This window comes from Haemaphysalis longicornis, unplaced genomic scaffold (genome assembly GCF_048455015.1).
Source record: "Haemaphysalis longicornis isolate Haplotype H1 unplaced genomic scaffold, Haemaphysalis longicornis Haplotype H1 scaffold_1, whole genome shotgun sequence".
Lineage (NCBI taxonomy): Eukaryota > Metazoa > Arthropoda > Arachnida > Ixodida > Ixodidae > Haemaphysalis > Haemaphysalis longicornis.
The window spans coordinates 351,340,873-351,352,946 of NW_027526203.1; the positions used below are offsets into that span (position 1 = coordinate 351,340,873).

General features: G+C 47.3%; 1 protein-coding gene across 1 annotated transcript; it reads left to right on the forward strand.

Moving 5' to 3' along the window:
- The first annotated feature begins 3,071 nt into the window (after positions 1–3,071).
- LOC144154752 (uncharacterized) lies at positions 3,072–10,998 on the forward strand. The gene is made up of 3 exons (XM_077685872.1): positions 3,072–3,808; positions 4,973–5,180; positions 9,438–10,998. Exons 1-3 carry the CDS (start codon positions 3,326–3,328, stop codon positions 9,818–9,820), a joined length of 1,074 nt encoding a protein of 357 aa, XP_077541998.1. The 5' UTR covers positions 3,072–3,325; the 3' UTR covers positions 9,821–10,998.
- Positions 10,999–12,074: the final 1,076 nt, after the last annotated feature.

The window sequence follows — 12,074 nt, forward strand, 5'->3', positions numbered from 1 at the left end:
CAGTGGTACTAGTAGTTGTGGTTAGAGTGAAAGGAAAAGGAAAGGATAACGCAATGCATTGAATTTGCGAAGCACAGAATAGGCTACTATGGATTACGTTCTTGGACATTAAAGGGGCATATGACAACGTAAACAGAGAACGGCTGTGGAGAATGCTGAAACTCCAGGGATTAGATGACGAGTTAGTACAGTTCCATACAGCAATCTATAAAGACAATAGAGTGCACCTTACATGGGAAGGACAGAAATGCACCCAGTAGGTCAACATCCATCGGGGACTGAAACAGGGATGCCCTTTGAGCCCAATACTGTTCATGCTTTACATGGCAGGGTTATAAAGAGACTGGAAGAAAGTCAAGTAGGGTTTAGCCTAACCCATATGCTGCACGGCGAAGTGGTCCAACAGCATATTCCGGAAATGTTATACGCAGACGACATTGTTCTTTTAGCTGATAACCAAACTGATATGCAGCCGCTAATAAATTAGCGGCTAGGAAGCCACCGACCTCGGGTTAAATTGCAGTGCAGAAAAATCAGGAATAATGGTTTTCAATGACGCTACCACTGACGTAGTGTCTATCCAGCAAGGCGAATTACCTAGAGTGAAGGAATATAAATATTTAGGAGAGTGAATAAACGAAGGGGATAACTACTTAAATTAAGAACTCACGAGGAGCAACGTAAGGTTAAGGGAAAGCGAAACGCAGCTCTAATGAAGCTGCAGCAGGGTTTGTAGTTGGGCAAGTTGGTACATAACTTTAACGAAACAGCGCGAAGCACGGGACAAAAATCTAATGAAGCATAGAGCTCTGTGGGTATAACAAATATGAACTAGTAAGAGGAATGTGGAAAAGAGTAATGGTTCCGGGTCTCACGTTTGCGAATGCTGTACTCTGCTTAAAATCGGACGTTATATCAGGCCTTGAAGCAAACCAGAAAACGGTAGGACGTTTGGCGTTAGGCGCGCATGGAAAAACAACTAACGAAGCAGTTCAGGGAGATATGGGCTAGGCGTCGTTTGAAGTTAGAGAAGCACAGAGTAAAATATGCTTTGAGATGAGGTAGAGGGCAATGGATCAACGAAGGTGGGCAGCTAAGGTTTTTAGGTACCTATACTTGAAAAGCGTGTACACGCAGTGGTTAAGAAAGACTAGAAGGCTAACGATGAAATACGGAAAGAACAGTGGATAATCCAAAACACAGAAAGTAACCAAAAAAGAGGCAAGGCAGATTGAAACGAATAAATGGAGGGGAAAAATGGAAGCTAAAACGTTGTTAGAGATGTACAGGGCTGAGAAATTGAACATCAGAAAGGAAAATTTCTACGATAATTCCCAGGGCAGTGCTTTGCTTTTTGAGGCTAGAGCAGGTTGCCTGCGAACTAAGAGTTTTGTGGGGAAGTATTCACAAATTGATGGGGTATGCGTGGTCTGCGGAAAAGAAACAGAAACTATGCGGCACATAGTGTTAGAATGTGAGGGTATCCATCCAAATCTACATGAAGGAAATATTGGGCTTCCAGAAGCCCTAGGATTTAAGGGTATCACACAGGAAGTTAACGTCAAGGCTGTCGAGGGGACGAAAAGAAGATTAGAATGCTGGTGGACGAAAAGCAGAGAGGGGAATATTGCCTAGGACAGTTACCACCTGTAACAGAAGAAAAAAAAATTTTGTGCCTTTTTGTGCCTGCCCTAAGCAGCGCTAGTATTAAACCAAGAGTTTAAAACATGGGTATATTAGTCCTTTTTGGTAAGATGACATGTCATCACCCCGCTTCAAAGGGGAAACCAATAACAATCGTCATCATCATGAGGAAGTGCACCGGGGATATATTGTTACGGGAAGCAGAAGTGGACACTGGCACATAGCTCCAGGGGGGGGAGCCACCTCGACGGCAATGAGCTGTCTGGCCGCATTGTAAGTAGATTCGTTCCCTTTGTAAATAGGTCGCTTCACCACTAAGCATCGCTCGTCTTATTAGTCTTGCCGCCACGTAACAATATTAATTATCACGGCAGGGAGCTCACCTGCATACAACCCAGTGCAGGGGGAGGGGAGTAGAGGGAAGGGTAGAGGAGAGTGTAAAAGAGATAGCGAGAAAAGGAAAAAAATTCCCCGCATTTCCCCGAGGGGAAGAATGTGAAAGTGCGAATGCACGAGTTGAATTTGCGCGGTTCGGTAATGTTCGCGAAAGAGAGATCACACACACACACACACACAACTACAAAGAAAGAAAGATGCATTTATTCACAGACACCTATTTGTGTTGTCGTTGTACTTGTTGCTAGAGCGGATCTCAGCTTTGAAATTTCGTGTCAGTACTCCTTTAAGCGGGTGCATTAGCCCTTCTCACGCCCGATTCCTGGCCAATCCCCCACGTGGGTATGTGCCATGTCAGCGGTCAGGCAGCGCGCGCCCATCTCCCCCCGTTGCTAGGGAAGACGAGGAGCGCGCGCACCCGCAGCTGTTGCTATGCGGACTACGGCGGCGGACGATCCCCCACGTGGGTATGTGCCATGTCAGCGGCCAGGCAGCGCGCGCCCATCTCCCCCCGTTGCTAGGGGAGACGAGGAAGACGAGGAGCGCGCGCACCCGCAGCTGTTGCTATGCGGACGGCGGCGGACGATTCAGGCTCGCTTAAGAAGTGCATTCGCACTTAAAAAACACGTTAGGCTATCACATCACTATGTCCCGAAGCTAGCTCACACGACGAGCTGTACACCGCTAACGTGGTAGAAAAGCACAGGCGTCTCTCGTGTAACTGAGAATAAACTGCATATTAGGGAGTTTTAGAATAGGGGGCCCTTGCGTTTGGGGCCCCCAAGAAGTTAGGGGAACCCAAACGCAACACGCTTGCCCGAGACCAGTTTTAGTATAGCGTTTTCCCCGGCCGCTTTGCGTGTTTCACTCGCAGCGCTGTTGCGGCAAACGAGCAAAGCTTTCGGAAGGCGTAAATTACAAAATTTTCAAATACTTTAGTGGGTGTACTATATTTTGCCTTCAATGCAACTAATAATGCAGCAAGTATAGTTAAAATATTTTTTTTCTTTTCAAAATATTGGAGCGTCAGCATAATGAAGTCAATACAATCCAATGTCAGTACTGCGGCTAGTTACTTCGACTGGGCTACAGGGTACTCATTTCTGTGCGCCACTTCTCACAGTTGTCTTTTCTATTGTGTTTTCTTTTCTTTTCTCTGTACATAACTTTCAACGGTGTGCATAATTTCACCGTTTGTTTTAGCTTTTTTTCTTATTCAGTGTTGTTTGTAGTGTTCCTGATCGTTGTAGTGTTGTGCTCCTGTAGTGCTCCTCATCGTTGAACGATGCCTAAGTTGAGGCCAACCCGTGCCAGCGTCCTTTGTGACCAGCTTTTGTATTTAGATTTGAGTTGGGCGGACTTGGAAGACCTTTTTCTCGGCTACCGGGAGCCAAAGCCACGCCAGTACAAATCGAGCGGCGGCCTGCTGGACGTCAACAGCTTCGATGAAGAGGAGTTCCGGAGGATGTTCCGCTTCGAGAAGCAGCACCTCGACTTGCTCAAGGGGGAACTGAGAGTGCCGGATGTAATCCGAAGCAGCCAAGGTGTGAAAGTTTCGGGCCAGGAGGCACTCCTGATGGGTCTACGGCGACTGGCATACCCCAACAGGTGGTGGGACTTAGAGCCGATGTTCGGTCGTCATTCGTCGTCCATGTCCAGTGTGGTGAACCATCTGTTCAACCACGTCGAGACCACGTTTGGCCACCTGTTGGGAGACCTCAACTCCCATCAGTGGCTTACCGTGGACGACCTCCCGGAGTTGGCCGAGGTTAGTACATGCTTGCTTACGTTACTCTTCAGCGTGGTGTATTGCACTCGCCAAGTTATGAAATACAGAAGGTACTGACTACAGTGACGGGGCCCATCGCTTTAAAATCTGCGCTACAGTGACGGGGCCCCGTCACTTTAAAAGAATCACTACAGTGACGGGGCCCTCTCAATATAACAAAATCAAAACCAGCCGATTAGCCGCCGCTTCTCGTTCTGTGATTTTGTGTTGTGGTTCTGCCGCTGACTACGGACGTTGCAGTCCGTGGTTCGATTCTCGCACCGTGGTATTTTTTTTGTGTGTGTGCGTGCGTGCGTGCGTGCGTGCGTGTGTGCGTGTGCGTGTGCGTGTGCGTGTGTGTGTGTGTGTGTGTGTGGCTGCGTGGTTAGCGTTTTGTAACAGCAAAACCATTCACACGGTTAGAGCAGTCGGTCTTGGTTTTTTACTGAAGCGGCCGAACCGCTCCCGCTCACTGGAGCCAAGGCCGACGTAGCCATCGCCAGTTACGCCCGATCTCCTGTAATTATTACCAGTGATTAATAATTAACAGTGATTCTGGCTAGTCAGTGAGCGGTAGCGGTTTGGCCGGTTGGGTAAAAATCAAGAGAGACTGCTCTCAAAGCGAGTTGTGTTTCCTCTGGACGGAAATTTAGTGACAGCTGCCGTTCCTTCTGGACGGAACGCTAGACACAGCCTTTCCATAAACAAGCGCCAGGCAGCGCATGCGCCAGGCAGCTCGTGCGAACGACTGACTGGCAAAACACGTGTAGTGCATGAACAGATGAGGGGGCCCGTTACTGTAGTGCAGATTTTAAAGCGACGGGCCTCGTCACTGTAGTCAGTACCAACACAGAAACCCGGGGTCCGTCCGGCATGACACTTCTTTAAATAAGGGAGCCGAGGATCACATTCCTGCCAATTACATTCCGTGCACTGCATTGTAGTCTATGCTATGACACTTCAAAAAGGTGGCTCATAGCAAGCAGCGATGCAGTGAGGTCCACCTTTTGAAAGCTTTCTTCAATTTCAGAACAATAAAGACTACATTAAGATCCTCCTGTGTTAAGCAGCCGACCTGGCATTTTTTTTTTCTTTTTGTGCGTGCTAGTACGGTTACAAGCTTTCCTCGCATTGCGTGTTTAATTAAGACTTTCTTCACTGCAGGCTGTGCACAACAGAGGAGCTGCATTGACAAACTGCTGGGGCTTTGTGGATGGCACTGCAAGGCCCATCTGCCGGCCATCCGTGGAGCAGAGGATCTACTTCTCGGGGCACAAAAGGGTCCATGCAGTCAAGTACCAGGCCATCATGTGTGCTAATGGCATAGTGTGCGAACTGGATGGGCCTTACCCAGGGCACAGGCATGATGCTGGTGAGTGTAGCTATTGTCGTCGGGTGTAGACCACAATAGCTGCGAAGGCAAAGGACACTTGTAGTGCTTGGTAAAGGGCACTTGTGGTATCGGGGCATGAGCACAAAGTTTAACCTTTGTAGACAATAATGCGATTTTCAGCTACTAAGAAATATGAACACATTGCCATGTTTTCGACCAGCTCATTCTACAGCCATCTTTGCGTAATCTGAAGCAGAGACCTTTAACCAGCCAGCAACCGAGCAAAGCTCCGAATTCAGTGTCTCGAGGACAGCATGCCCCGAAGGTGAGATGTGTAAAGTGACCGTATTGTCCAAGAATGAAAGTAACGAAGAGAACCTTACAAAGACAAATCTTTCATTTGTCCCAATTTCTTATTTTAAATGAAAAAGACACGAGTGGCGGCTTGCGGGCACGCTGGCTGCCAGTGACTGCGAACCAGCTGCCTATGGCTTGTTACAGGCCGTCCATACTTTCGGCCAAAAGCAGGACCAACCGCTTTCTCGAAGCAGGGGGCTGGGAGAGCACCCTACGTTGCTATTTTTCACGAGAATCTTCTACAGCTTTGAATTTGACGCCTTTGGCGCTGTTATGTCAATGGCAAGGTAAAGAAAATACTAATTAGCCGATGTTTCGACACGCACGGTTAAAAAAATTCAATGCCCTTCTACTATATGAAGGATGGCCAGTGGAGCTGTGGGGCATAATGTTAGTCATCTCGTGGCTCATTGTCATATAATTTATTTCGCGATAGTTCCGGTAAAGCAACATTTACAGCCATTTCCTGTAACCCAACTCCCTCCGTGGATGGCCATGTATTGCCAGCAGACGGCATTTACTTTTCGTTTTACAACTTCACTACTGACTCAATAACACCAAATTTGGAGCCGTTTTCTGTAATCATACTAACCTGAGGCGGGCAACAAAGCAGCACGAGAACATACTAGCCGTGCTGGGGTTGTTCCTGCTCCCCACCACGGTTCTCGGTCGGCCCGCAATAGACTTCTCTCATGTGAAGAAGTCACACAGCATCACTGTTTCTGCCGCCGTCGCTATCCACCTTGACCACACATCCCTCCCCAACGCTTAGGAGCGCCTATGGCGATCCCTCCAGACTAATTCCTGCACCAGTTGTACCTTCCCACACAGACCAATTCCTGCGCCAGTCATACCTTCCCTCACAAGGTCCATTCCTCTCAGTTCCCTTCCCCTAACTTTCTCTGTGACTGCCTTGACGCCTTCTCTCACACCATGTGGCCTGTCCTCGCAAGTCTCACGCCGCCGCCCCCCCTCCACCACCTAGCCATCTGCAGCAGTGAGCAGTGGTAGGACTTGTTGGGCCACTCGGAAGCGGGGGTGCAGCTACCTGTGGTTGACCGAGCCGCCGCCCTAGCCACCGCAGCCACGTGTTCCTAAGCCAACTTGCTCGTAAAATAAAGGGATTTCTCTCTCTCACCTTCACAAATAGGTAACCATGCTTCCCGGCGAAACACTCAGTGTGGGAAAGCCAGCCTACAAAAACCAAGATTACACCGATCTTTTGAAAGTCGGCTTCACCTCTACGCGCAAATGCACTGTTAGCAGACTCACTTTAGGGAAAACATAAGCCGTCTTCTGATGAAAAATATGAAGGCCGTTGGACCACTTTTATGATTTTGTTTTATCCTCACTGGGATGTTTTTTTTTTGGGGGGGGGGGGGGTTGAAAAACTTGCCTCAGAAGGAGCGTGATGCGACGTTACACCCGGCTGCCGTAAAGCCCAGACGTAGAGCAGCTCCGCTGTTAAAAACTCCTTGCCCGACTCTGTAGCAGAGCGATAGTTGTTTCAATTAGGGCAGTATTTCTGAGGGTGCGTGAACAGAAATGGACAACGTCCCAAGTCTTAATGGTTCTGGATAACTTTGCTTCGGATATTTAGGTACGGCCGCATGATAAAGCTTAACATTGCGTTCTCATAACTAATCTTAGGGGCTTTATTTTCCTAATTTATTATGTGTAGTTTTAGGGGTTCGGTATATATTTCTTTTGTTTTTGTCATTTTTGATGATTATTTTTTCACACCGCCACAAGTTCGTGACATCCCGATGAGGTTTATGAACACTCACATCACCTACAAGCAGAGGCCAGCTTTTGTAGGTGCCCTTGCTTGTCACCTTCCGCCTTCCTTGCGTATCGCAATCTTTGCCGCCTGTATGAGTCCCATCTCTATGACATCGTCTTGTGTGGGTGGTGCTTCAGCGGCTTAGCATGCGGTCTTATAAATGATTTACGACCCAATCATTCAATATAAAGGGACTTGAGCGCACCACTTTGAAGCCAGTTTTGGGTGATAGCTTCACATGCCTTGGCTGCAAATGTGGAGGAGGGTGTAGTGCAACTCCTTTATGCACGTGTGGTGCTGTTTTAGCTCCTTTCTCCTCCCAGAATCAGTTGGAAGCACACAATGCGCAAGTGTTCTCTGCCCTTTTGGGGGCCCGTTTGATATGTTTGCCCCTTCGAGTGGGTGTGGATGTGAATGACTGCGTACTGCCGTTCCATGTCCCTGGAACGTGCTAGCTTCTTGCGTAGCCGACAGTCGAGTAGCTGCTCTTATGAGGTCATGCGATAGGAGCTTCATCATGCAGCCAATAGATTTGCATTGAGGACCAAATTATTGTTTGGCGCTTTTTGCCCTTAGTTGGCCTTGCGCCATTAAACTCCAAACATCATCATCATTGAGGACCAAATTGCCACTCACAAAATTTAGACTATCCAATTTATAGACCATTGGCAGCATTCTTTCCCTCCAAATTGCAATGAGATTTCATCTTTTTTACAGCGAAGCTGAATATATCTCGGATTCCCCATTTTAGGGGTGCGGAAAAATCGGCGGCAGAAATTTTCATGGAGGGAGTTTGGTTACTGAAAAGGGCTGTCATTTCTGTTTTATCAAAACTATACAAAAATGTATGAAAATCAGCTGCTCCGACAATTCTTAGATCGAGCATGTGTCCCAGGTTTTCAGCAGCAGTCGGTGTTCCGTGAATGTGTGGGGAACCGTAACGAGGAACTGCCTTGGCCCCCTAATTAGGCTTCCACGCCTTTTCAACCCACCCACATCCTGCCAAGTCATCGAGAATGAGCTCATCCCCAAATGCCGTGAACGGGCCCTTCAAAGAGGGGTGCTACATCTCACAACAAGATCGAAGCCCCTTCCGCACTTTCAAAGCTGTTTAGCGGTTACTGGAAGAGCGCGATGTCCGGCTGTACGAGTAGCCTCTGAATGGGGCCGACTTGCACCCCATAGAGAGCATTTTTGGGGAAACGAAATAAATTTTCTACCTCACCACGACGACCGCCGACTATTTGTGGCTGGCTGTAAAGGCGGAATGGGAAGTCAGGGCATGGTGAGGTACGCCTCATAGGTACGCCTCATTTCCCCGCAGAATTCATGACACCATTAGGGTGGAAGGTGCTTTGTAGCATGTAAATTACTTTCACGTAAATTATTAAAGTAAACCATTTTCGTGTGATTTTTGTTTCAAAACATGCAAATTATTTTCATGTATTGAAAATTTAAATTAATCGTTCAGTCAAGAACCTACAGTTTACTATAGTTGGGTGTGGTATCGCCTCACACTCCTTCCGGAGCAGGTTTTCCTGCCACGGAAAAAACCAGTTCCCAGTATAGACAAATAGATAAACCTTATAAAAATAAAAAAAGGTACTAGGACATCCATATTTTAGGGAGGCTTTTATTGCCCCTGCAGAAATGCCTTCTGGCAACGCATCTGTCCTAAAGGTGAAGCCAACTAACGAAAAATCAGTGTAAGCTTGGTTTTTGTAAGCTGGCTTTTCCACATTGCCCGTTCCGCAGTGAACCATGGCCATTTACGGATATAGTATGATTACAGAATTTTCATTTTTAGCATAGCAATACCGTGTTTGCAAGGTGCGCCCCACTATAGCGCAGTGAGGCCTTTGGAAGACCGTTACGCCCAATATGGCATGCCAGCAGAGCGGTAATTAAACATATCAGATAGGGCGGCAAGTGCAGTGCGAACGCACTTTTAGACCGGCGCTCCTTGGTTCCCGTCGGCACCCATACGCGGTGCAGCAATGCAGTTTGGCCACCGCTTGCGTGCTCCGTTTACTTCTGCGCAATCCTGTACATGCATGGTTGTCTGAGCAGCCTTGCTTGTGCGACTGAACAAAGTTGTTTTCCAGAAGGGAGTTGAGTGCACTAACACGCTATCTCATTGTCTGCATTTTTCGCAGGTATGCTGAGGGAAAGTGGGCTGTACGAAAAGCTGCAACGGCTGGTGCAAGGGACAACATACACGATATATGGCGACCCTGCGTACCCGTTGCGGCCACTGCTGATGCGGCCATATGCAGGCTCATCCCTGAGCCCACAGCAGCAGAACTTTAACAGCACCATGAGCACCGTGCGCCAGGCAGTTGAATGGGGTTTTGGGAAGACAGTAAATCTGTTTGCCTTCCTTGACTTCAAAAAAAATCAAAAACTTCTGCTACAGAATGTGCCACAAATGTACAGGGTGGCTACAATTCTCACGAATTGCCACACGTGTATCTATGGCAGCCAAGTAGGCATGTTCTTCGGCCTGCGGCCACCATCATTGCATGAATATTTGCACTAACCTACCGTGCTGCATGTTTAGACATCCAGAGTAGTATGACACGGCACTCTAGCCATGCCTGCAGCGATCAGCTAGAGTGTCATTGGATGACACTCTAGACACTGCGTATATTTTTTCCGTGCAGGCTGCGAGTAGATGTGTACTCTTGAGCAGATGTGTGTTGTTGTATGCCCTTAGATAAGGTGGTGGTGCTGATTGCTATTTGATTTTTAATGTATAAATGCAATATTCATGCATGCGCGGCCTGCACTACAATTTGTATTTATAATTTTGCGTGACTTGTACATTAAGTGGCGCAGACCCCGTCAAGTTGCTTTTGTTGGCTTTTTGTCGCTGTAAACATCTGTCCATGAGCACCACAGCTTGGCCCCTGGCGTTGGGTGATTGTGTTTACCATGTCTCCCTGTTCTAAGTAAGTATCGTTGGACATGCATACACATTGTAGTGTGTGAGGTGAACCGAAAGACAGTCAGTTTCTTGGAGCAAAAGAACACGCAAAAGTGGCTAAAGTGTTTTGCGTTGTCTCAAATTACAGGGTGCAGACCAAGTTGATGCCTTATTTGTGGACGATCCCTGGTTTGCAGCTACCTGAGCCCAGTTGCGCAGAGGTGGGGTTAGCAATGGGGCACAATGTATGCCAGAAGTATTGGTCATGTTGAAGGTGGGACGTTGTTTGTGCAGACACTCTTCTGGGGCCCAGCTTGAGGAGGAGGTGGTGGTTTGAGACACCAGTTGGGAACCAGATTTAGGCGCCTTCTTTCTGTCTGTTTGCTGTTTACATCTGCTCCTTTTCGGTCGATGTGCGCGCTCCACGGTGCTTGAAGGTCCACCCCCCCGAAGTAAAATAGTTGCGCCCACTTTTGGAATGCAAGGCTTTTTGTCCGTGCTCTTGACATCTGTATGTTTGTGTATGTCAAACAAACTTATTGATTGATTGAAGAGTGCAAAGGATTGACAGATGCTATTGTCAAGGAACCCGTTTCCTTTAAATTTAACTGTTTGTTTTTTCTTGTTTCTTCTTTTTTTCATAGTTTGTTTACTGCCACCGATACGTTTTGGATATCAGATTAACTTTTAACCATTTTGTTTCACGTTGTCAATTCCTTTTGTTGTTTGCTGCTACCTGTATGTTTTCGTAATTAATAAACTGTTACCATGAATTGCATTTTCATTGCCATTGGTGCTTTTGATTGTCCCCACCCCCCTCCCCTCAAGGCCAGCAGCACTTAAAATCTGATCTCTTAAAAACCATAGACTACAAGATACAGAAATGACAGCCACAGTATGGGTGTGCTGGTCCAATTGGCCATTATAAATTGGAAATTGTAAAACCGGAATTGAGAAGAGTGCAACCGTTATGGCTAGTACGTGAGCAGTGGCTGGAGATGTTCTGAAGGCAACTACAATTCTCATAACAGGCATTGCCATGGATTGGCTGTTATACCCAACTTTTTCCATTTTCTGGGCTTGCAGTAGTGACAAAGCAGCTGACTGTACATTTACGTTTTTGCTGTTTGCATTGTCTTTTGAATTTTCCCTGGTTAATGCCTTGGCGCTGCAGGGTAAACTAAGAACACCTATTCAAGCGGCCTGTAAAATGGCTTTTAGAGGGTGCTGCAAGAGCCGGTGCAGGCTCAACGTTCACAATATACGAAAAACGTGCATGCCCATTACGCCCCTTGCTCATGTGCCCATTGGCACGTGCATCTCTGAGCCCGCAGCAGCATCGGCACTGCATGCCAAAAAGTGAGGCCTCTTTTTAACAGCGAAGCTGTTTACCAAATCGTTTGACTTCCGCATCCACAGTTAAAAGAATAAAAAAATGCCCAGCGCTCGTGTGTGTGCCACGCGGCAACTACCCAGCGTCTTCGGCACACATTTGTCAAGCCAAACATACGACATTGTTGACCAAGATTAGATGGAAAAAAAAAAAAACAGTGTATGCACACACTGTCTAGTGATCATCACTTCCAAAAAAGTGAAGGAAGCTCATGCGTATAGTGATGATGGAGTAAAGACCGTTGCAGCAGCAGCGAAGAAGTAAATTGGCTACGATAGTGGACTTAAATTGTTGTGGTCATGAAAGTTGCATACAGCTTTGCTACCTTCATGTCTTAAGCATAACTGTTTCCCCCCCCCCCCCCCCCCCCCCCCCCTTTTTTTTAAAGGCTGCAAACTTGTTCGCTTTCTAAAAGCTTGAGAATTAGGAACCATTCCACTCTGCGAAAGTGGTTGCCCAGCAAAGCAGTTTAAA